Below are 26,131 nucleotides of genomic sequence, written 5' to 3' on the forward strand. Positions count from 1 at the left end.
GTGCAATACAGATCCATGTTCCCTTAAAACCAACAGGACCTAGGTGTGCCTATTTAAACCTTGGGCAAGTTAAGAGAATTATCTACTTTTAGTGTAGCTACGTTAATAACTCTTCAATGAGTTAGGCTTTTCCATCACTCTTAGATAATCACAGCTATGTAGTCAATGAGAACCCACTCCCCTACAAAACAAAATTTGCAATTCAGGACACACCAGCAAACAACCTTTTATTACATCTGTTCAGTTATCCAGACTATAACTGTAAGACTCAATATTTCAATAAACATAAAGATCAGTACAAAAGTAATGTTTTAAGAGGAGGTCAACTTCAATTCCTCCCCCTTATACCTCAAATTTTACACAATTGGTTCCTCAAAAAACAAAACAAAGTTAAAATTCCTTTCACGTTCTCCCCATTGCACTTGTTACCACCAGAATACATGGAGGACACAACAATACAAAATTACAAGGGGGCAGAGTTTACTAGTACAAAAACAGACATGGACTATATGCCTATGCAAGCCTTGAAAAACTAGGGCCACATTAGCACAGGTACACTGGTACTACCTCTAGTCAGTTCACAAAACAGGTACAAAATTAACCTGAACAACTTCAAAAACCTACTGCTTCCATGTGGGGAGAGGCTTGTTTTTATGTACCAGCTCAACTCAGCATCTGCTCTTTTAAGATGTCTGTTAATGCCTAGTTATAGCCATAGTATTTCTTATTACTGAACAGCTGAAGAATCCTAATTATAAACATCACCCATTCAGTGACTTAACAGCAGTAAATCTCGCACAAATCAAGAAATAAGCTTCATATGATCTTCCTCATTCTGATCATCATGAAACAGAGTTCCTTCAGTCATTTTATATGCTAAAAAAATTACTTCATTTGCTGAGTTTTCTAAGATTCATTTATATGGAAATATTTTTTTTAATTTTGCCCTGCTGAAAGTGTCTATTGTTTAAGAAGAGAACATTAGTGTCATTGTAGAAACAAGGCAAAGGCAGACTTGTTTTCCCATTCAAGTATTGACATGAAATGAAGCCAAGGTCTGTGCATTGTGCTTTAACCCGCAGCATTTTTGAGATTTTATTGGGGGAGGAGAGAGAGAGAGAGAGAGAGAGAGAGAGAGAGAGGAGGGAGGGCAGGGCTAACATTTTAACTGATATTCACTTCAAAGCAAATTTCCAGAAGTTTCAACAGATTTAAGACAGTGTTATTTTGTTAATATTAATTTAGTGTTACATTTAAGGAGAAAATTCACACAACTGTTTTAGGAATGTGAAACCCGTTCCTATGACAACTCTAATTGTAGAGAATATATTTGTAACATAAACTCCCATTTGTTCAATGGAGTTTTAGGAGGCAAGTGACAAATAAGACAGCCAGAGTTCTTGGACTGGATGCTCTCATGAGCAGTAGCCTTTTAGCATATAGTGGCTGACTGTGCACACTGCAGTTGCCTCGATATAACTCCACCTTATCTAGTGCAGCTTAAACTCTAGAAGTAACAAGACAGTTCTGGATGATCATATGACATGCTCTGCCATGTGCAATTGAGGGGGGGGGGGCGGGGCGGTCCTAAGACTCAAGGCAAGAGCAGAAACCAGCTCAGTGGTAGAAAAATAAGGCAAAGAACACATGGCTTTGGTGGATTAAATATTTTTCACGTTCATTATAGCCTTCACTTGCTCTATTTAGCTAACAGACAGGAAAGTTAAACTTTCTGGCCTAAGACCAGGATAAATATGAACTGAAGAGGTATTTGGTATCAAGAGGATGCAGTATAAAACTAGCAGGCTGTTTCAAGGTAATGCGCCTTTGCTTTGAGACATAGGCAACTAGATCCAGGACCCCCCAAGAGCTGTTTGCAATAGTATATTGTGCAAAGTTATGCAGTTTGTTCTCGAGCTTCAATTGCATCTCTCCATTTATTTTGTTGATATTGTATTAATAGTTGAATGAAAATGAATGGATGAGGACATATTAGTACCACAGTCCAAGGTAGTCGCAGCGGAAAATACCAAACTGTTTTTCACAGTGCACATATTTATTCCATAAAATGTGTTCCTGACACCCCACAAACAGCCATGGTTTTCCAGAACTGAGGCTACTAAGATTCCCTTTGCACCTGTTTAATCCTCCATTTTGTAAGATGACAGACATTTATAACACACTTAGGTGGAGTTCCCCTTCGGGGGGAAGCATTGCTTCTAGCGTTAGTTGTAAACACCTTCCTCAAGAGAGATTAGGTGGCACCTTTTCCAAAAGGATTCTCATTCATGAGAAAACATCAAAACTTACAAAACTAGGGAGGGTTAAACTTGCAAGAAAAATAACTCTCTCAGTCCTTAATTCATTACTCAAGTTCAAAGTTCTTTCTCTCTGAGTTTATTCCCACTGTGCTCATCTGCCAGTACAGGATGTCCATCACCATTGCTTAAACAATTGTCCTTCCCATATTTATGTTCTTGTTTTTGCCTTCTTATCTCTTTATACCGCAAGGTGATATTTCTAGAAATAAAACAAATACATTTTAGAAAAATATCAGAGGAAAAAAAGAGAAACACCATAAATTTAGAAAAAAGCTTAGTCCTTTGGTTGCTTCTTTTCATTTCCCTGAATGAGGCAATTATATGACCAAACTCAAGAGTTCCTCAAAGCATTTCCTAGTTCCAAAGTGATAATTCTACAGCAACTACAGTAGCCATGTAAATACTCAGGATTTGGAGATTATCCTTCCCACCCCGCACACAAATTTGCTCCGCCCCCCACTTCTTTATAAACTCCATCAATTCCAACTGTCCAGCTACTAAAAGACAAGGAGCAAGTTGCCACTATCAATTCAGTTTCTCCATTGTGCAAGCAGCTGCTCCCATTTTCTCCCCCAGATTTAGAGCTGAAGGGTGGAATTCAATGTTGCACAATTACAACCATTCCATCAGCACATGCATTTCTGTCTGCCAGACAGAACAAAATCTCCAGTCTTCCCCCCTGTACATTGTTCTGGGGGACTCTCCTGACATATACATGCCTCCCCGCCTTTTTGGTAGAGAAGAGTGGGGGCACTGGCTTCCACTATCTCAACCTGTTTAGTTGATTCTGGCCCAGTGGCTTTAAGCAAAGTGGCAGGAGCAGGAATTAGCCTGCAGCAATGGAGAAAGGGAGAAAATGCATGCAGTGAGCCAGTTCCAGGGTATGCCCTAGCAAGCACTGTGGGAAGACGCCTGGTGAATCAGACCATGAGTCCACCTAGTCCAGTCAAGAATTCAACCCTTGCTTACCGAATAAAGAAGCGCCACACTGTCCAAATAAGCACAAGTGTGACTCCAATAATCCAGCACTGAGTAATGTAGAAGGGAAGTGATAACGTCAGGGTGTAGGGATCATATTTTACCACAATAAGGAACTCTGTAGCTGTGATAGCAGCAACCAGCCATGCTTGCTGACCCAACTTCTTATAGAACTTTCTGCAATAATAAAACAGCATTAGTGCATAGGTATACATTCAAAACGGTATTTCCAAAACAAAAACAGAATAGGCACTTCTCTGATAACAAGACCATATTCCACACAATACTATATAATAGCTTTGTTCTTCAGCAATTAACAAAAAAAGGAAGATACAGTTTAATTTAACAACTGCCCCTCTAATTTCTACCACTGAAGGTTGAAAAAATATATAGCAATTTTGTGTGGCTTAACAGTTGACAAGCAAATAATCTAGTGTGAAATTTCCCCTTATTTACAAAGCAGAACTTTATTGTTCAGTAACATGACAGAGCAAATGAACTTTGAAGTGACAAGCTCTAACAAAATAAGCTCCAGCAAAATTCTTCAAGAGGCATGCCCAAGTTATCTGTTTCTACAGTGGGAAATAAAAAGTCACATCCCGTATTTGTCGCCTTAAAACACACACTTCCTGGAAAAATCTACACAAGGAAACTTTTAAACAATAGCCACTGCTATAGCAAGAAAAGTTAATCCTTATTGCCCTTATTCTATTTACTAGCATTAAAATGTTGCCCAATGGGTGTGTGTGGACATTTCCCTCCTGCAAACAATTGCTACAGACAGGGCACGATTTTCCAAATCTGGCCTGTCCTCTGTTTCTCCAAACTAAGTATTTCCTCCAGTCCTGGAAGAGTGGAGTGGGACGATTTATTTTCACAGCCCCAACTCTGCAGCTGTGTTTAACACAGAGAAGTGGCAGTTCTCTACAGTGCTGTCTTCTCTCCCCTTAAATCCAGATATTGGTGGCAATACACCAGAAATGTATTGCTCCCTTCTTTCTCTACACTGGAACCACCTTCAGAAGGATGGGAAGGAGCACTGTTCTGTTATTCCTACCCTAAGCTGAAGTCTCTGTTGATGATGGCTAGGTCAGCCAGTCAGGGTTGCTGGCAATACTATATATTTTCTCTGTTGGAATGAACACCATTAATTTATATGGAGGAAAGTGAAAACATACACAAAGCAATGCCAGTGAGGTTGAGTGGACCCTGTGTCCCTGGTGATCCCAGAATCAAGCATGAGAGACAGAGTTTTCTGACCTCTCAGCTGTTCCAGATTGTAAAGTATTTGCTTTGTTCCACAGAACTTCGTGGAAGCTGATGAACCGACAATGACATATGGCTTTTGTTGTGTTCAGTTTCTTGGTCACACAGGGCATTAGGAAATGGCTTCAACATATATATTAGGTTCAAAATATCTATATAGCCATGAACACAGTCTGCAAAAAAAGGAATTCAGCAATCTTTTCAAAATCTTGCAACTCTCAGCTGCCTTTTAAAATATTGCCTACCAATACAAGATTTCCAAAGTGATTACGATTTACTATTGAAGAACAATCACAAATAAAACAGACTGGATTGACAATTTTTCAGGAAAAGCTAATTTTCATAGGACAGTGGTGAACAAGTTTTCAACCTGGAAAATGGAGCAAGGACACTGCAGTGTATCAGCATCCAGATAGCACTGGAAGGATAGAACATACGTTTTCAAAATGTTGAGAATATCCACTGAAAATTGAGAAACAGGGTCTCCCACAGCTATCTCCTATCTTAATAAGAAGGACTGCAGGTACAAATGATACAAATCTAGTTGGTATTCCAGACAATACTTGAGAGATTTTTCTACCCTAGATCAACAGTGCATTTTCGTGTCCATTTCTAGAGAGTGGAAAAAGAAATATGCCAGATGTTCTATCACTAAGCCATGCTTTGCACATATAAGGACCCAGATTCAACTCCTGGTATCTCCAGATGAAAGATCTCAGATATTATCGCTGAGAAAAACCTCTACATGAGATCTTTCTGCTAGGCAAACGAGGCAACACCAAATTAGCTGGTTCAGTAGTCTGTCTTACTATAAGGCCCTTACCTATGTGCTTGCAGTCAGCTATGACATAGAGCTGGAAGGCACTAAAAAGCCCTTCAAGAGGTCCCACCTTGCACAAGAATACTGTAAAGCAAGATTGTCATCTACAGATTGGCTCTCTACCGGTCAGCCCCTAGATTCCAAACTACAATGTGTTGTAAGCAATGTCGGGGCAACAAACTAGACTGGTCTGAAGATTGCAAAGGAGAACCCATATGGGAGAAAACCCACCCATTTACTCTTAAAAAACGAAATTCTATTCAGGACAAGTCCATACCACTCACATCTAGTCTTGGTGTGCAATGCAGCAGAGGGGCAAAGAACTCCCAGGTCTCTGCAGCCTCTAACAAACTGTGATTTGACTATTTCTCAAATACCTGAATAAAGTATCTTACTGCAAAAAGAAATGGATCTCAATTCAAATGTGGTGATGCCTTGTGCTCCTATTTAGCACGTGTTTTTATATTGTGATTTTATCCTGTGAAATGCCCTGAGACCTGCGGGTATAGGGCGGTATATGAATTTAAATAATAATAATAATAATAATAATAATAATAATAATAATAGGACTTTTAATACTCCCACTGTTGTTAGGGTTCACCTTATCATCCTGATCTGTCTTCAGTTCACTTCATGCTTTTAAAATCAAGGATCGTAAACCATGTGTGATCTTAGGCCTGAATCAGGTAGGGAAACTTCTATGGTCCGAGTCTTTCTCCACAAAACTTGTCAGGAACCCCAGTGGATACTTCCAAGAGATAAGACCAACCAAAACTCCACCACTGGTATACCTGCTTCCATCAGCTAGCTATCTAGGACTAACACACCCACCATTGACATCAAATTGCTTTGATTCCATATCCTCTTGACCTTATTCTTTGAAAATAACCTTAACACTGCATTATTTATATAATCCAGAGGGAATGACACCAATACTTTCCTCCCATCTTCCCAATCCAGTTTTCCATGTTTTTCAAAACACAGCATGACAAACTGCAAAGTGAAATTTAATCATGATAGCCATAGGTAAGTGCATGGCAGAACTGGGGGAAGAGATGAAGAGCAGCATGATAGTGAAAAGGAACTAAAACGCTATTTAAGATTGAAGGGGTGGCGATGACCATGTCAACATTGTCTGCCTGAAAAAAGAAAGGTACTGAAGAGCAACAATATGAGTGATTGGGCTTTCAATTTCCTGCTCTACTATTGGGAAAAGATTTAAATTTACAGAGAACTGGGCGGGGGGGGAGTGGTACCTTCTGTTGAAGTTTGGCTATTGCATCTCATTCCAACAACTTTTTTCAGTGTAGAGGGCAAATCAGACTCTCTCTATATGAACTTTAACCAGGCCTTGGGCTGATTAACATGTCCTTTTAAATGTGTTTGTGGCAGGGATGTTACTGGTTTATTTTTGTTTTATTCTGTATTTTGCATTCTCATTTTGTATTTTTATGTTGTGAGCTGCTCTGTGATCTTCAGATGAAGGGTGTATACAAATTTAATAAATAATCAACAGCAACACCTGGCCAGTGTACTCAGGATGAGATCCTTAAAAATCCCAGTTGTTTACTTGATCCATATTGGAGACTTCAGGTTATTCTGTTCTGTGATGGACTGTAGCTTGTCATTAACTTTCCTTCTTCATTTTTCAAGATTGTTCTGGACTGACTTGAGTACCACTCTAATACAACATGATGAAAATACTTTACTAAATTCAGGATAATAGTCCCCTACATCTCTCTCCATGTATTTGACAAGCTGATTGTGGAGGCAGAGCAGCAGAAGCTACTCTTCTCCATCTCCTACAAAGCATGCAATCAATAAGGAAGCCACTAAGAAGCAGTAACAGTGGAAAGTTTCCTGCCTTACAATGTGCTGTTGAAAGGCAAGATTCATTCAACCAAACTTGAATTCAATGACAAAGAATTGTATCTATTTACAAAGAGCTGCCTTTGAGAGCTGTATTGAACTTCAGTGCTATTGTTCATATTTCACAGAATTATTTTACTCTCAGGACAATTAAAACAGTCAACGCACTGGTGCTTATTTGGTGTGCTGAGGATGGACTCCACTGCAAGACAGCTTTAGAACCTTTTGAATCAAACCTAAGTATTTAAATCAATAATGTGATCTTGGCTGTGCCAAAGATTGTTAAAATAATCAAACCTAAAACCAATCTGAAGTCCTAATTTTTTTCTGATATGTTCAGAGAAGCAAAAATGAGTGACTCAGCTAGTTTCACGAGATTATTTTCTTCCAAAAATCAACAGGGATAAAAAAGAAACATGGGACCTTTAAGGAGACGTTTGACCACCATAACCAAGAACGACCAGCCATTTTGAAAGAGGTACAAGTGGTAAAGATTTTCAAAGAGAAATCAGGAATTCAAGACAAGTATCTTGCCATTTAAAAATTTCCCAGAAAGTTCAAACGTCCAAAATGCCTTGGCATTTTGTCAGCGAAGAAATCCTCAGGCTCTAAGTCAAGCCTCCTCAGTTGTTAAGTGGCCCTGCCATCTTACTGCTCACAGTATATGGTTGGCTTTGTGGATGCAGTCCAGTAGATCAATACAACATTTTGCTTTAAGTACACCTGTTTGTTGCCACCTTCACAGGGGCTGTGCTTACAGTTGTGAGGCATCTAGAACCTCCTCCCAGAAGCAGATTCACAAATAGGGAGCTGTTCCAGCATGTTGTTCTTTCTGAAGTTTCACAGGCCCCATATGTCTTGTTGATGGTGGCCTTTCCAAGGAAGAAAAGATAGGCTGTTGCTGGCTGTAATAGGAGCTTCCTTGCCATATTGAAAGGAGTTTTAAAGCCCTCCCCCCATGCCATGAACCAAGCACCCATTATTGGGAGGGAGGCAGCTTAGGTAGTTTTGCCTACCTGAGCAAGAAACGAAAGACGAAAGCTGCAGGCAACTGTCCCGCTAACTAAGGAAAGTAGGGGGGAAATGCAAAAAACTGTTTAGGGAAAGGCAAAACGTATTTGCCAAGAATATATGAAGTAGAAAGGCCTCAGAACAAAAAGACTCTTGTGAACGCAGCATCAGTAAAACAAAAGAAAAACTGATTACAAAGCTGATTACTCTGTCATCTGGCACATGTGTAGTTAGCCATTAGAAAGGCAGGGATAAGAGCCTTCACTTCTGTCTTGAATTCAAGAAGTTTCCCCACATTTGGGCCTATACACTCCCAAATCTTTTGCTGCAGATGGAAAATGACTGATAAAAATCACATTTGCAAATGAATGTTAAGTTTATAGACTCTTAAATGAGCCGCTTTCCTGCTGCATGACAGTAGCATGCGCACACAGTAAAATCTGGGATGTTTTGCAGGAAATGGTTTCTCTAAACAAATATTATTATTTAGGAATTGTTTGATAAATCATTCTGACTTCCTCATAAAATGATGTAGAAGGTATCAGAAAAGAAGTAAAAGGCTAAGATTTTTCAGAGAATTATATACGTTGTGTTTGAAAAGATGCCTTTTAGGGAGGAAAAAAAGCAGTTATGGAGACCGTTCTTTTGCTTCCAACATTCTTATCAGCGGAAAATGTGAGAGTGGGGAAATTCTTCTTAACTTCATATGGATCTGGAACATCTGCAGAACTAGGATGTGCTATCACTTTAGTAATAAGAAAAGCAAGTTGTAGAATTTTGTTCATCTATAACTTATGATGGCTCTCTTTGCTGCATGTAGTCATCAATTTCTGCATCTTGAATTAGCAAAGAATGGCAACACAGTGAATGAGGCACTGGTGACTTATGACGCTCCCCTGTTCCAATGTTATGCCATGTAGTTGAACAGAGGGCAGAAGAACAAGAGACAAGATGTTTTTCCAACTCAAACACAAGGACTAGAAGATGGGCCGGGGTGCTGAGGAGAGGAGCTCACTAATGAGAAACGGAGGCCTCTTCTTACCTTAAAGCAGGAAGTATATCCCAAATCAGTAGGTCCAACACCAGGGGGCAGGGAATGGCCTGTCACTGCTGAATGTCCTGAAATCCGACTAAGTAATCAGGTTGGGCCCTTCTTCCCAGTTCTAGGAGTCAAAGACTTGCAAGTGAAACTGATCTTCATAAAGTATTGGAACCCTAGATTCTGAACACAGACACTTTTTGTGTTGGTCAGTGAAGAAACAATAAGCTTAAGTAGTGGGATCAGCCAGTTTGTTCCATCACCACTAAGCCAAAACCAAACTCAACCTAAGGGATCTGGGTCCTACTCTTTGCTAAACAAGGAAGCAGAAGGAACAAGCTCTAATCAGGCAGGTGTTTAGTGCATGCACTGCCATGCGAGGGCAGACACTTATAAAATTCTAAAGATGTATAGGACGTGAAAGAGAACTGTTGGAAAATCTCAAGGAACAAGATATAAGAAGGGTCTTATAGCTAGACCCTCCAGACACAGCTATTTCCCTCAATCATTCAGTCCCTTAGAAAAGGCCATTCAAAGTGCTGTTCTATGCAAAAGCTAACTGTGCCCAAGCTAATATGAATCATGAGCATATTTTCAGGTTGTTGTGTGGTAACGTTTGAGGACAGCACACAGCAAAGTGACATTTTGCAATCCAAAGCATATAACTGGCAAATAATGATATATTTTGTGTCTGAAAACAAAAAACTGCAACTCTTCTCAAGGCTACAGGTGTTTTAGCAGCAGCAGCAGACTGATCCATCCACTGCCCTAATATTTTTGCCACTAAAATGCAGCAATTCTCACAAATTCTAAAATTAAGCAAATAAGCATGAATAAGAGTAACCACTTACGGATCATCCATGAAGTCATAGATCTCTCTCATGGCTACACCTCCCACATTCACATAAAAGACAAGCCGCAGCAGGACCAGATAGTGTTCTGGAGGCATCCACAAGACGAATTTCAAGTAAAAAGTGTTCAACTCTGCTAATAAAAACTGACAGACATGTGCCATTCAAACACTTAATTTCAGGTGGTTTCCAATTATTCATATCTAAAACATGCTGTAAATCCTTAAGTATAGGAATTTGAATATACTTGCAGTACCTTGCAAGAATGATTTTCTCTTACTTCAGAATCATAGAACCACACAGGTGGCTATCTTTCTGTCTTTAGCTATACTACAGTGGAACAATGGGGAAGCATGTTCTTGGCTTCCCTACACAAGTATTAACAGGGAACTTAATAAAATTTTACCCCACTTCTGTCACACTCAAAGACCTAGTTTCACTCAATGTTAAGCCAAACATTGAACAGGTTCCCCAAGAGAACATCACAACCATTATGCTCCTCTAGTCCTAAGTGCTTCTGTGGGCTGTCATAGCTTGGCTTAATGTTATGCCCAATTCCAAGTTTGTGGCTTATTCCACTCCAGACAAACAATGACTTGTAGCCAGGCTCTGTTCTATGGCTTACAGCTTGAGGTTTGTCTACAGCAAGCTAAACCATAAGCCCAGGTTCAGATGCAATATTAAACCAAATCATGGCTTAGCTCACAGCATCAGGACCAGAAGAAGTTGCAATCTTTTCTCCAGAAACCCACACATTTGCTCATTAATGTTAAGCCACGGTTTAGGCTTAGTGTTACACACTAAGTGGGCCAAAATGGCTTATAATAAATGAAATATCAATCCCTGCTATAAATTAGCACACTCTGCACAGTTTATAGATACATGTAGATGCTATGGGTAGAGATGGTTTCTTCTCTCCTTACTTCTTACAATTGCCTTGCTCCTGGGATAAATATAGGCATGCTGCTAGAGAAACCCTACCCTTCACTATGTCAGACTCAATGAGTCTTTTTCTGACATGGGGAGAATTTGAGAACCCCATCTTCGTAATGTTAAAAGGCAAGAAGAATTCTAAACACTTATGTCAGTTTGGTGCAACTACAAGAAAGTAGTGGTCCTTACTATAAAAATAATACCACAGACTGCTAGCCATCTGCGAAGACTGGATGCTGGCTTCCACTCAAATTTAACCCAGCTGTATGGCGTGAATTGGAAGGCAATTCTCTTCATTTTTCCTCTGAGGGAGAAAATCACAAGTATCTCATGAAAAGTGTTGCATTAATCATGTCACAAGTTACTAAATTATGATTTTTATTTCACTATCTATTCAAATACCCAAAACTCTGTTCCATAGTCGGTACTGCAGCTCAATGATGTTGGGAATAAATTTGGTGGATTTGTTAACTTTGTTTAGATATTAGACCTTGAGCTAAGCCAGAAAGGTTTGAATAAATTGCTTATTAAGTTATACAAAATCAACTTACTTTGCTTCAAATATCAGTGAACTTTTGTACATATTTCAAGATTACTGTCTTACTCCCTGTATTGCTATAATCATACTAATCAATAATTAGTATGGATTTGTTTGGAAGTGAACATGATTTGAGCTTGGCTATCCCTCTAGTTAAAACTGGATTCATTATTTAAATGGTTACTTGTCAATACACATTTATATAGACCATTTGAGAAAAAGCGGTAAATATCCTAAATTAAGAGATTTCACATATGGCTCCTAGACAATTTTTCTTTACAGAAAGCTATTTGGCCATAGTTCTTTTCTATAATATGGTCTTTATTTGTCCAGCCTAATCACTAGCCATTTAGCTATTGTTATATGTTCACATTTGTTGTATATTGGATATTGACTGGTTTTGATTGTTTTTTGTTTTTTTGCCGATAAATTTTTATTGATATTACATATATATACATATAGACATATACAAATCCCATTACATAACTTGCACATATTATATCCGTTCCACAAATCATATGTATAATACAAAGTTGATTTAGGCTCTGCCGAGCCTTGAGCTTCCCTCCACTCCTTTGGTAAGTATCAAATAAGTTTTATGGTCACGTATTTTATCTCTTTTACATAGTAATCATTTACTGTTAGAGTTATTCCAACCCCGCCAGTGTCATCTGAAATTTAGTTCCAATATACATCAAATATTTGTTCCAATTATCATGAAATTTCTGTTCATCTTGATCCCTTAATCTTCCTGTTATTCTAGCCAGCTCGGCATAGTTTATCACTTTAACCTGCCAGTCACTTATAGTGGGTATTACCTCCGTTTTCCAGTTTTGTGCTAACATAGTTCTTGCGGCTGTTGTGGCGTATAAAAATAATGTTTTATCTTCTTTTTTAATTTCTTTGCCCATCATTCCTAGCAGAAAGGTTTCGGGCTTTTTGGGAAAAGTGTATTTGAAATTTTTTTAAGCTCATTATAGATAAATTCCCAAACGCCTTTCACTTTGCTGCATGACTACCACATATGATAGAAGTCGCCTTCTACCTCCCCACATTTCCAACATCTTTTGTTCTTCAACCTATAAATCTTAGCTAGCTTCATTGGCGTGTAATACCACCTGTAGATAATTTTCCACAGGTTAACCCTTAATGCCGTACACGCAGTGAACTTCATATTGACATTCCACAATTCCATGTATATTGGATATTGACTGTTAGTCACCTTAAGACTCTTTTTGAGCAACGCCTCTGTGAAATGCAATAAATAATTTACTCTAGATTAGTCCTAGTCTGTATCAGAATGAAATGACTATAACAACCCAAATGAAAATAAATAGGTTACATTAACATACATAGAATTAAAAGTTATTTCATTTAGGTATGAAATTTTATCATTTAACGTACTTGTATGTCGGAATGTTCCAAAGTCCTTGCCATGAATACGTTTTCAAAGAAAGCCACCCCAAAGTCTTCATTCCACAATAAATGCCAAGTCCATTGCATACTACTACATCCATAATCCACTTAAAAAGAAAAGAAAAACTAACTCAAACCACCACTACAAATTCTATGGCATAGCTTTAGCAGTAGTGTGGATTCACAAGCATATACTTTACATTTGCTTTCTATTAAATTAGGTTTTCAACAAAATTTTGCACAATTCTGATATGTACTTAACACATGCTACAAATTATTTCAAATGATTGTTGTATATCCAAAGGGGACAAGAAATGACATTTCTCAAGCTGTGGTTAGTAAACAATAGAAGTAAATGCTTTTGCTCTCATGTGGCTAAGTCTTAACTATGGGTTTAGTAAAGCAAGCCAACTTCTAAGCTATGCTTACCAAGCTGGTTAGTTCTGCTATACTATAGTTAAGACCAACCATATTTTAGGGTTCAAAGTAATTTTAATCTGCAGCTACCAAAAAACTGAAACAAAAGCTTCCAATTCCCTCCTCATACCTGCAGTGTCCTAGGTTAATTCCTCTTGCACATTCCTCATTGCTATGTCCAAACACAGGAAATATATTTATTGGGAAGAGTCCATAAACTACCATAAGTCTTTTTCATGTATGCCATATAGCAGACATTTAATTAGCATACACAAAAAGGTAATTCATACAGACAATATTACAGTTTAGAACTACCTGGATTTCAGATAGCAAGGATTAAAAAAAGAAAGAAAAAGAAACACCCCCATCCACCTAATGTTATTCACATTAGTAACTAAAGCACCTAAAGTAGATTCTTGGCATAGTAATTTGAGCCATTAGCATATTTCTTTAGAGAACAGTACTCACATGGTCCCACCAACATTCACTGAAGTTTGGGAGCTGATGTTCCAGACTGTACTCCAGAAATTCAAACATTACACTGATAATCATGCACATCCACCAATCACGAATCATTAATGTCTGAAAGGGTTTAAAAAATGAAAAGGAAAGTTAATCCTACAGATTATTCAAAATCTTGAGTTACTAAATAAAGGAACAAGCATTATATAGTGTGCTCTACAAAGGGTTCAGAATAGTCTGAGTTAAATATAGCGGGGAAAGCTTGCAGCCATAGTGGATAACAGTATAGTAGGCTGCACACCAGATTTCTGTGCTCCTTTGAAGATCAGCAGTTCCAGACAAGTGGATCAGAAGACCTTATAACCATGAGCAGCACAGACTGGTAAACATATTTTCAAGCAGAAGACAGAACTATTCTTTAAATTTTCAAGCATCTTTCAAAAACCTGGGGTGACTCTCAAGGATGTTTCCATTTTGATCTGAAAGTACTATTCATGTTTATCCTGCAGGGACAAACTCTGCATCAACTATCCAATATTCTAGTTTTAGTCAAAAAGAGCATAAAAGATTACCAAACTAGCCACTTGCATGTACCTGTAAGTCACAGAGCAGATGGAGCAGAAGGTTTAACAAGCTACTCAACTGAAAGAAGTTGCCTTTCACCGAGGGGCCAATGTGTGGCTGGGCTGCTTTAATTTTGAGATTAAATACTGAGCAGCACAATCAGCATTTTACCTGGAAGAAAAAGGCTAAATATCCATGACAACTATATAAAAATACAGATGTTGTTGCACTGTCCTAATGGAGCACTATTATGATGATGCAGCAACATGAGAACATCATGCAAAATTCCATGTTAAGCAAATGTTCCCCCATAGTTGCAATTAAGTCATTAAACTAAGTTCTGAAGTCAACTGTCGATAATAGGTGATATCCAAGAAAATCATATTCTGAGTAATCTCAGTGAAATCAGTGGTTGCCTATGTCCATTGATTTCAACAGGTCTACTCCAGACAAATAAATATGTTGCTGTTAACATGCAGAGGTTTAGAGGTTTATGTATCAAAATGTGAGGACACAACATGTAAAAGGATTCCTAGCCTTGAAGGAAATTAATGACCCAGTATAGTAAGAAATAGTTGAAGTTGAACAAACACAGTTTAAACTTTTTCACAGATGAGTGCCTGACATAATTGATTTTGCACACTGGTAACATTGAAGGAGAAGCAGTCAAGCTGCAAATGCTAACAAGAGCTGAACACAAAAAGGACCGATTCTCACCTTTATATACCAGCCAAGGAAATGAGCAGGAACAAATCCATCTAGTTTGTCCTTTAATTCAAGCAGAAAAACTGGGTTACACAGATTAGACCCATTTATAAGGTAACTAGTTCACTGATTACTAGGTTGCAGTTTGGAGTATTTCCCATAAAGTTTATCAGATATTTTAGATACAAACATACTGTCAATTTTAACAAGGCAATACTTTTATTGCTTATGTCTAAAATGCAAAGGGACGTGGGTGGCGCTGTGGGTAAAACCTCAGTGCCTAGGGCTTGCCGATCGCATGGTCGGCGGTTCGAATCCCCGCGGCGGGGTGCGCTCCCGTCGTTCGGTCCCAGCGCCTGCCAACCTAGCAGTTCGAAAGCACCCCCGGGTGCAAGTAGATAAATAGGGACTGCTTATCAGCGGGAAGGTAAACGGCGTTCCGTGTGCTGCGCTGGCTCGCCAGATGCAGCTTGTCACGCTGGCCACGTGACCCGGAAGTGTCTGAGGACAGCGCTGGCTCCCGGCCTCTTAAGTGAGATGGGCGCACAACCCTAGAGTCAGACACAACTGGCCCGTACGGGCAGGGGTACCTTTACCTTTACCTTTTTAAAATGCAAATATTCATCCAGGAAGGCAACAACGCTAACCCAAAATAAATTTTAATCCATTGTTTTAATTGCATTTTTGGGAAATCTAATTCTTTTTCTCCCAAATTTTTGTAACATTTCAATTTTGACAGAATAGTGCCTTGTATCTTAGATCAGAGGTTTTCAAATTTTCTACCCCACCTACTTGAGATGGCTGAAAATTGAAGCCAGTCAGTTTCAAAACAGTGGTGCAGAGGCAAAGCCATTCACAAAATGGTGGTGGACGAAGGCAGAATTTGGCATAATCAGCTGGCAAAGTATTACATTTTCTACTGATAGCTAAGCCCTCTTAGGAAATGTATGATTTCTTTGCCACAATGTTTTCCTTTTGGCAAGGAGCACCATAGCAAGCTAAGTACAGACATTTGCAGTGGAGGTATTGTGATAGCCTCTACATTTTAAGCAGAATTTGCTGATCCAGAGGCTCTTGTATATTTCCTTTCTCACTGCCACGTGCCTCCTAAAATCAGACAAGATTTCTGAACCCCAGAACACAGTAACACTTGACTTGGATAGTAGCCTATTCTTTTTCTATAGTCTTAAGTCTGAGTAGGTAAAATATTCTAGCTTTGAAATGCTAAGGCAGATATGTACTTTAACAGCAACAGAGAAAGGGTATAGTTTTACATCCGTACACTTTGAATTGCAAAGAGCAATTAAATAATTTAACCCCACTTCTAAAGTGCATAGTTATGTTACAGGCAAACGGATAGCACTATCTGGTCAATAGAAGGGTCAGCTGGTAGTTATAAGCAGCATGTGTATATTTTGTACAACAACAACAACAACAACAACAGAATTTCATGCATAGAATTGCTGAATCCCAAATATAGATCTGTGAAATTTTGCTTATTTTACACAATTTGTTTTGTTTATAACTAGCCATGGAGGTTGGGGGCAAGCTATACAGGCTCAATCTTCAACCCACTGATATCTGAAAATATCTGAAAACAGTGCTCAACAACTTTTATGACTATGGGTATTTAATCTAGGCATTGCATACTCACATTTTATCATACCAGCTAAAAATGCTGAAAGCTTGGTTTTGTGTGGGTTTGTGGTTTTTTGTGTGTGTGTTTTTTTAGTAAAGCCTGAGATTCTCAGGAATCTGAATTCTGCACTTGTATGGAATTACAGAATACACATTAGCGGTTATGAGGCAGGTGATGTCATTAAGCACAAATACCAAATGATACATCCTACAAACACAAATTTTTTAGATCAGCTTCAGTGCTAAATCAGATATTTCAGTTTCAGTCTCTTACCCAAATATTGTGAAAGGGATCTGTCCCATTGTCTGGATCATATATAAGGCAATTTCCACCATAATCTCTTTCTGGTAAGGGGACTCCTAAATTTGGATCAATGAATTTCATAAACTGTCTTCCATCATGTACAGTCTAAAGAATTAAGCACATCTATTAGTAAGAAACAGTTAAAACAAGTTCTAATGTGACAAAATATTGTACTGTTCTTGAATAGTAATTTTAACATTTTCTAAGATGGCAACACAGGTGGAAGAGTCAAGCACATTTGGTTTCATTACCTTAAATAAGAGATTGGATAAAGCCCTGTGTCCATTCACTGCTTAAAGAGTATAAGTTAATAACCTACACAAGACAATACTAAAGACAGATAAAAGTCCCCTCAATGTATTCTTTTCAGTACCTTCTACAAACATTGCTTAGACAAGCCTACCCAGATGCTTAGAAATGCTGATGTGAATTTTAATCTGTTTTAGTATTTTAACTTTTTGTATGTTTTAACATATTGTAATATTTTCTTGATTTAATGGTTTTTCTTTTTGTAATGGTTTTTTACAATCAAGCGGTGTATAAACTTTATTAAATAAATAAAATAAAATTACTGCAGCACTCTCCTAAGTGTACTCTGCACTCCACCCCTAATTGTGGCACCCATAGAACATGCTTCATTAACAACAAGCACCTTTGCTTCCTGAACGACAGAAGCAAGCTACCCGAGATCCTTCAGCATTTGAGGTGAAAGTGAAATCTTCTCTCAAATAACTGGCACTTGGCTACAGGAGACTAGAACTAAGAGTGTAAGAGCAACACATAGGAACATTATTCAGTCCAATAGGCCACCTGTTAACAAAGGACTGCTTTAGGGAAGTTGTGCTTATGGTTCTCACCCTTGAAAGTATAGGCTCCATTTTGAAAGGGAGGGAAAAAAGCTTGGCTCAGGCAGTTCCCTTTCCTTTTTTGGAAAGGGTGAATAGATCCACATCTAGAAATAATTGCTTTGACTCAAAACAGATGGGCAGGTACATGGCCACAACAAAGCTGGTAGTATTTAAGTCCCATGGTTGTGACACACCTGACAGGTAAAGAGTATCTGAGCCTGCCTGGAACCTCTGGAGCTGTTCAGAGTGGGGAGGGGCACTCTCACAGAAGCAGACCTAGATTATTATGGCATTTCTGCAGGGAATAGGCTCAACTGGGAACACTGAAATCAAGAATAAGAATTTTCACAACCTATGGAATTACCAAGAAGTGCTTTCCTGGTTTACTTGCAAGTGAAATAGTAGCTAAAATACTCTCCCAGTGTTCTGAGAGACTTGTCCCCATGTAGCATAAGGTGCTGTGATAAGCTTAACAGTTCTCAGGAAATCCCATGCAAGATACGAGACTGCTACCCAAACACTTTTGCCAAGAACTACCTACCTAGCCAGAGGGAAAAGTCCTGACAGAAGCTTCCTTGGCTCTTGTTTAATGGATGTGTGAAAGAAACTGAGTGTGGAGGCAATAATCCCCTTGCCTTGAGAAGAGTGGATACCTCCTCTTCTGACAGCTCTCAGTAACATTCTGCACAGGTACATTCTCTTATATTAGACTGTAGGGATGCCATATAGGTCCGTATAGTTAAAGCGATGGTTTTCCCAGTAGTGATGTATGGAAGTGAGAGCTGGACCATAAAGAAGGCTGATCACCAAAGAATTGATGCTTTTGAATTATGGTGCTGGAGAAGACTCTTGAGAGTCCCATGGACTGCAAGAAGATCAAACCTATCCATTCTGAAGGAAACCAGCCGTGAGTGCTCACTGGAAGGACAGATCCTGAAACTGAGGCTCCAATACTTTGGCCACCTTATGAGAAGACTCCCTGGAAAAGACCCTGATGTTGGGAAAGATGGAGGGCACAAGAAGAAGGGGACGACAGAGGACGAGATGGTTGGACAGTGTTCTTGAAGCTACGAACATGAGTTTGACCAAGCCGTGAGAGGCAGTGGAAGACAGGAGTGCCTGGCGTGCTCTGGTCCATGGGGTCATAAAAAGTCGGACATGACTAAACGACTAAATAACAACAAGGGATTCCATGAAGAATTAAATTATACAAATTGTATTATGGGAGGGGGCATAAGGCAAAGCACATGCTTTATAGGCAGAAGGTGCCTGATTAAAATCCTGATGGGTCCAGTAAAAAGTAGGTCGCTGGAGAACTGCAGCCAGTCAAGAGTAGATAATATTGAACTAGATGGACTGGTGATCTGGTCTGGTATAAAGAGAGCTTTCTATGTTGGCACGCTTCCTTTTAAAGAAAACTTCCCATTTTATTGTTCATGTTTGTTACCTTTTACAAAACTTCTTTAAAAATCCCCAATAAACTGCATAAAAGATGCAATTTTTAAATCCTTACCTGAAAAAGTATGAAGATGAGGAAAAGCTCATACACTACACTGACACACAGCCAAAACCTCCAGTAGGCTAAAAGAATAAGCAAGAGAATCAGAACATACACATAAATGGGTATCTTTATTGCAGAATGTATTTCAAATTATGGAGTGATTATGCTTTCAACACAATACTAAACAAGATTTGAAATGTGCTGCTAGGAACCCACATTTTTTCAATTATCCACATTTATTTATAATCAAGGATTGTTTTTGCACAACATAATCTTGTTCTAGTCCTTTGAGACAAGGTTCACATACATATTTAATAGCTGCCTACCAGTGTCATATTTAGGAAGACAAGATGACCTTTCAAAATCTGATATCTGATAATACCCTTGCTAAACAAGTTCTCTCTTTGTTCCGCCCATAGTTGATGAAAATGGTCCCAGTTTTAAGGAATATAAGGCTAGATGGATGTAGCTCAGATTTTCCACTCTGGCAAAAAATATCAGTTCTGATTTTATTATGATAGTTTTAGATATTCCATTTAAGTATCTCATGAATGAACAACCAGCATAGGCAGTGTTCCTCAGACACACCTCAAATTATAAACATTTACTAAGCTTTCTTCAAAGTGTCTTACAGCATTGCTATTTTTAACTACTCCTGTTTTGGCAACTTAATTATGAGACTTCCGCAACTAACACACTGTAATGCACTTGTTAAAACTAGGATATGGTAAGTATAGTTCAAATGCCCACACACAGGCCCCTGCTGTGAAAAGGTCCTCATTTGCCTCACAAATGCAAGACCTAATTTACAGGGTCATTTTTCTGTCAGGAATGCTAGGAACTGTAATCCCAGGATCGTGGGGTAGGAAGAATGAAAGGGCCAGTTCCAGCCCTAGTCCCCTGCTAGGAACAGGAACACCCATCACTGTCTCACCCAAAAAAGGTTTGTAGTTTTGTAGTGCCTATTCGTGTTTCTGTTCTGTGGCTGCTCACAAGGAGCATTTGAAAAGATCAAGCTCCATTCAGGACAACCATAGGAATGCTCATGCATCCCTAATTAGCACTCATTTCTCTTCAGTGACAGATCACTCATTTATTCTTTTATTCTAGCACTCTCATTAACAGCCTTATGTCTTCTTCACTACTCAAGTTCAGACGACAGACTAGCTGAAATGTCCTTTCTCTAATAGCTTTGTTGCTCTGTAGAAAGCAGATTATTTTATGCTTTCCAAGCAGTTTTGGAAATCATTTTATGTAATTGCAGAGATGTGTGCAGTGTTTGAAAATAATGCTTAACTCGGGGGGGGGGGTGAAAATTGGCCACTTATTCCTTTTGAACCATTTTCAGATGATCCACCCATTCAATATTACAAAAGCCTCTCCATTCTATCAAGTTGCCTTTTTCTTCTCACGTATATGATAGAAAAGGTAACATTTCTAACAGTGAAGGTCAGCACTGAGTTACAATTTCTAAATTATTTTTCATTATGTTTTGCTTCAAAACCAGTACTATGAGTGTTTAAAGCACTCAGTTTGTTGACAAGTGACTCACAGAATCACATTATGTGACAAAGACTGCAATTCTGAACATGCCTGCCAGGGAATAAACCCACTGACCAAAGTAGGCCTGATTTGAGAGTTGACAAGCATAGGATTGCACTGTAAGGTCTGCATACTCATCCTTCTTCAACAAAGAAAGAAAGAAAATTAACATTACTTTGAAAATGGGGATACTTAGCAGTATCAGTCATTTGTTAGATATGCAGAAAAATCTATGGGTCCACCCTCTGCACAACTGTAGGAATGTTGTTTTAAAAAATGGGGGGGGGGAGTAAATATGAAATAATACAATATTGAATACAATAATCATGCTTTGGAAATTCACAAAACAACAGATACACAGAAATGAATGCATTTTGGTTATTCCCTTCCAACTCTACAATTCTATGAATCTCTAAATACTGAATGCATTGGTATGGAAAATGGACAGAATATGCTCAACAGACCAGAAGAAAATCCAGGACTTTAAGATACTCAATAAAATTACACAATATAAACTATTATGAAAAGGAATAATCAACAATAGAAATACTTCAAAAACATTTGATTCTTTTTAATTCTTATTGGAATTGGCATTATACAAGGGAATCTGTGGTGATGGATATCCCAAGCATGTAATACAAGAACTGAATTGATGTAACTCAGAAAATGCTTTCTTGAGGCATATAGAATGGACACGTTCTGTGATGTTTCTTTCTGGGCATAAATTACAACGCTTTATCAACTTTGTTTTGGAGATTTTTTTTGCAAATGTTCACACACTCTTATGAGTGTGTTGAATAACAGACAGGCAACAAAAGTGGGTTTGAGAACCTTATGGTAGCTAAAATATCTATACTGAGAAGTTGGATGGACAAATATCTACCATCTATCTGTTAGTGGTTTGAATCTCACTGTCCTTTACATTTGAATGAACAACTTCTTAATTGTAAATTCTGTTTAGACACCTATTTGGACATTTGAATTACCTATGTTTATATCAGAATTATATCATATGTTTATATCAGAATTGTCAGAATATTCTTAATGTTAATATCAGCTGACAATCTTATTTTTGTTGTTATTTATATTTGGTTTGTTATTTTTTCTGTTATATTTTCAAATAAAAAATGTCCTTAAAAAAAAAAAGATTGTATTTGTTAAGCTGCAATTATATAAATGCAAAAAAATTTTAAAACAAGAAACAAGGATAATGTGCTATCTAAACAAATAGAGCCATACTCCTGCACTCTTGTATCACAGTAGCATACTTCAGCAAACTGTCTACAACAATATTTCTATTGTACTTCTGACTAATGAAATAAAATGTCAGACAAAAATATTAATGCTCTGAAGAACAGTGTTTGTGTGTAAAACTTCCCACAGAGGAAGCTGTCTTTGTGATGCAAAACATTTATCAAGTTACCATGTTTAGCAAAACTTCAAGTGAAGGATGGTGAATACAGTAAATACATTGGTGTTAAATACCTTAATGCTTATTTTTATCATTTTCAGTTTTACAAATCTGCAGAATGGTGTTTAGCCAAATACAAACCACACATTTTCCATCAACTTCCCTTTTCAATATAATTATTTATGTCACATCTTCAAGGATACTTGAAAGAATTTGTAACAACAATATACATTAATAAAGTCACAAAAATATAAAAATGTAACAAGTCATCAGGATCTTTCCCACAGGGCATTCAATAGTAGACAAGCCTATTGTGGGAAAGACAATAGTCCAGCTGGAGAAGGCTATTCTTTGCCTGCGTCTCTTTCTATCCCACAGTCTTTTCCACAGGGTGGCTGGTGGCAGATGGACTTGTGGAATTGGGGGCAGGCGGTAGACAGTGGAACAGGAGCACAAATTTAGTGCTCTCTTTGCCTGCCTCTCTTACTCAAGGTAAGTTATTTTTGGTAGAAGAGGCCGGGACACACACACACCTTTTCCAGGTATAATCTAAATCTGAAATAGATAACTGAAATGTGTCCTTATCTTAAGCACTCACTAAGTGGAATGTTTGTTCCACAATGCTCTGCAGTTGCAGTTCTCCAGCCTGCATACACATACACCATTGGCCTGATCTAGCAGGTTCTTCTTACATTTTTATAGCAAATACTTTATTTACTTACATCTAATGCACCATTGAATCTAATGCGCACCTCAATTTTCAGAACCTCGAAACCAAAAAAAAGTATTTGCTGGCGAAAGTAAATGTGCCATCAAATCTAATGCACGCCTTAATTTTTGCAATGTAATTTGGCCAAAAAAGGTGAGCATTAGATTCAATTAAGTACGGTAAAATATGTCACCTGTTAAGTGACTAATGAGCAGTCAGATGAGGACTTCTGAAAACTATGCTAGATTCTGATAATGAAATCCCTAGGGGATACAGGCTATGAAACATAGGTTACTACTTTCAACATTTACATATAACCATTAGGAGCCATTTTACCAAGTGCATCATTATCAAGAGAAGTTTTATGATATGAGCAATTTTGATTACCTGGATGAGGTCTTGAAAATGGCCCATCTTTTGCTTGAGTGACTCCAAAACACAAGAAAACTAAAATGCTGGCAACAATACCTCTGAAAAAAAAACACTTTCAATTTACATCTGTTCATGAATGGTTTTTGTTAAATATGTCTTTTGAAAGTCCATAGAACATCTAAAATCAGAAAAACTATTTGAAGGCAGTCTAGTCTTGAAGACTGAAAGTTCATACTCTGTGATAAATAGGTTGTTTTAGATACATTTTAGTAGTCAAAAGCATGCAACAGGGAAGAAAACTGATTTTGCCTGGCTCAATATTAACTCTTCTTACCTACTAAAAGCTGTTCTCAAATCCTTTTGAGAAAAACCAAAAGATACAACACTGATTCTCTTAAAATTGAAAGGCAGGTCAGTTTTTAAAAATCTTATTCAGATCAGTCAAGCAGTTGGCACAATTCAATTTCCACAGCTTCTGCTTTTGGTGTGGCCATATGAAGAAGGGAATGATTCAGAGTTTGAAATTCGCAGGGCACTAGGCACATTTTGTACCTGGCTATTGGCCTCTTACAATCAAGTGAAGATTCCTGGGCACCTGGTGCCTGATGTCTCCACCCTCAGAAGGTGCATGTCTGGGGATCTTTAGATCTTGCACTAACAACACATCCTTTAGAATTCTATCCACAGTATTTTATCTGCACAATCAGAACAAATTTCAGGAACCAGAAAGTTGTATTGAAAAATACAACTTTCGAGCTGTCTGGCTCCAAAATGCCAACTAGATATTTCATTTTGGCAACTGTAACCCTGGTTTAAGGAGCCATTTGGTGTCTAGCTTATTTATCTGAGTTTCTAACACTGAAATTACCGTATTTTTTGCTCTATAAGACTCACTTTTTCCCTCCTAAAAAGTAAGGGGAAATGTGTGTGCGTCTTATGGAGCGAGTGCAGGCTGCGCAGCTATCCAAGAAGCCAGAACAGCAAGAGGGATCGCTGCTTTCGCTGCGCAGCGATCCCTCTTGTTGTTCTGGCTTCTGAGATTCAGAATATTTTTTTTCTTGTTTTCCTCCTCCAAAAACTAGGTGCGTCTTATGGTCTGGTGCGTGCTATAGAGCGAAAAATACGGTATTTCCCATGGACACTAATGAGGTCTTGCTGAGAATCAAGACCTTATGAGGTCATTGCTACCTGCTTTGGTAGCAGCTGAATTCCTTCCTAGCAGGGACCCCCTGAGAAGTCTACCAGGCAGCTTCTTCCCTACTCAATGTGCCAAAGCTGATAAAGGTAGCAAGGGGATGGAAGTCCCAAGCGAACTGCATGTTTGGGTATGGATCCACCAGTCTGTAGCTGAGTTATAATTAACTTGCCTGGTTATCTGCAACATGGAAAGTCCCCTTTATACAATCTGACATGCTTCCATTTGTCATTCATACCATAAACAGTTACTTGGCTCATAAATGTTATGGGGAAGCACAGGTAATATTCAGCCTCCGTAATGTGTAGCTAAAAGGGGAGTGAGGCACAGTCATAGATCAACAGGTCTGGCTAATTACATACTAGTTTTCCATAGGCATATGTGATCTCCTTCGCACTTTAAAACTGTCTGGAAAAGGCTGTAACATATTCTATTTCTGCACACGTGAATTAATCCTTAAAAAAAGTCAACCTAGTATTTAAGTATTTCCAGTACACAAGCCACAATTACAGAGCGATATTCAATGTTAGTAATACTCAGAGTAGATCAATGATACTAACTCAAGTCTATGATTTCAACAGGTCTACTTTGAGTCTGACTTAGTTGGCTATCACCTTATTTAGTGTGGCTGTAAGTTACCACAAAAGTTTTAATAACTAAAATAGATAGAAATATTTTCAAATCAATCAAGTTACTGAACCATAGTACTGAAACCTAGTTATAAGGATGAACTGTTTAAACTACTAAACTATTGGAAGCCACACCATGTCTTCAGATTCAGTCAGGTTTGTGACCTCTATAACAAAGTATACTGCCCTACACCAATGCTAAAAATCAACATCTGGGTCATAAGACAACACGGAACCAATTTATAGACCCTGTTTAAGTTTCACTTTATTTAATACACGAAGGCAATCTAGATTAAACATGTTGCTTTAATTCATCCATCTTGCTATAAATCATCACTGTTTTTATCTTACCATAATTTGAAATTATGTTGCTTCTTGAGTAAAAAGATAATTGCTAATCTGAAGTTTGAGGCACACATATCAGACTATGTACAGTTTTAAGAGTTTTATAACTCTATAAAGGGAGTCCAATTCACATAGATTATTTATGAAACTGTACATCGTCATGGAAAAGCTAAAGAACTAAATGAATGGTTTACGCCTTCATTTGGTTTTACGTTCCATAAAACCAAAGCAGCGAGATCAATTCAAATTGCAGGAACCTAAATTATCTGTGTGCAGACCAAAAAGCAAGTCAGCAGCCTTGAGTGGCAAACCACGATACTGCAACAAAATCTGCACTCAGATCTGGAACTATAGATATATACCCAGAGTATAATGCTAGCCAAGGTGCACCAGGTTAACAAGCAAGTTGAAGTGCAGCCTCCATTTGAACTCTTAATCCCTTATGCA

The 26,131-nt window shown here is 38.2% G+C and overlaps 1 protein-coding gene across 1 annotated transcript in view; it reads right to left on the bottom strand.

Moving 5' to 3' along the window:
- Positions 1 to 210: 210 nt before the first annotated feature.
- PTDSS2 (phosphatidylserine synthase 2) overlaps positions 211 to 26,131 on the bottom strand; it is a 38,334-nt gene continuing 12,413 nt past the window's right edge. The window contains exons 3-12 of the mRNA XM_083480910.1: positions 23,531 to 23,613; positions 19,494 to 19,561; positions 17,103 to 17,237; positions 15,203 to 15,253; positions 13,928 to 14,041; positions 13,031 to 13,149; positions 11,278 to 11,392; positions 10,156 to 10,301; positions 3,291 to 3,476; positions 211 to 2,520 (exon numbers count right to left, since the gene is read on the bottom strand). Of these exons, the coding sequence (XP_083337036.1) occupies positions 2,376 to 2,520; positions 3,291 to 3,476; positions 10,156 to 10,301; positions 11,278 to 11,392; positions 13,031 to 13,149; positions 13,928 to 14,041; positions 15,203 to 15,253; positions 17,103 to 17,237; positions 19,494 to 19,561; positions 23,531 to 23,613 (1,162 nt within the window). The 3' untranslated portion in view covers positions 211 to 2,375. The remainder of the gene's footprint in view (positions 2,521 to 3,290; positions 3,477 to 10,155; positions 10,302 to 11,277; positions 11,393 to 13,030; positions 13,150 to 13,927; positions 14,042 to 15,202; positions 15,254 to 17,102; positions 17,238 to 19,493; positions 19,562 to 23,530; positions 23,614 to 26,131) is intronic.

Source organism: Podarcis liolepis (assembly GCF_965112155.1).
Source record: "Podarcis liolepis genome assembly, chromosome: 1".
Classification (NCBI taxonomy): domain Eukaryota; kingdom Metazoa; phylum Chordata; class Lepidosauria; order Squamata; family Lacertidae; genus Podarcis; species Podarcis liolepis.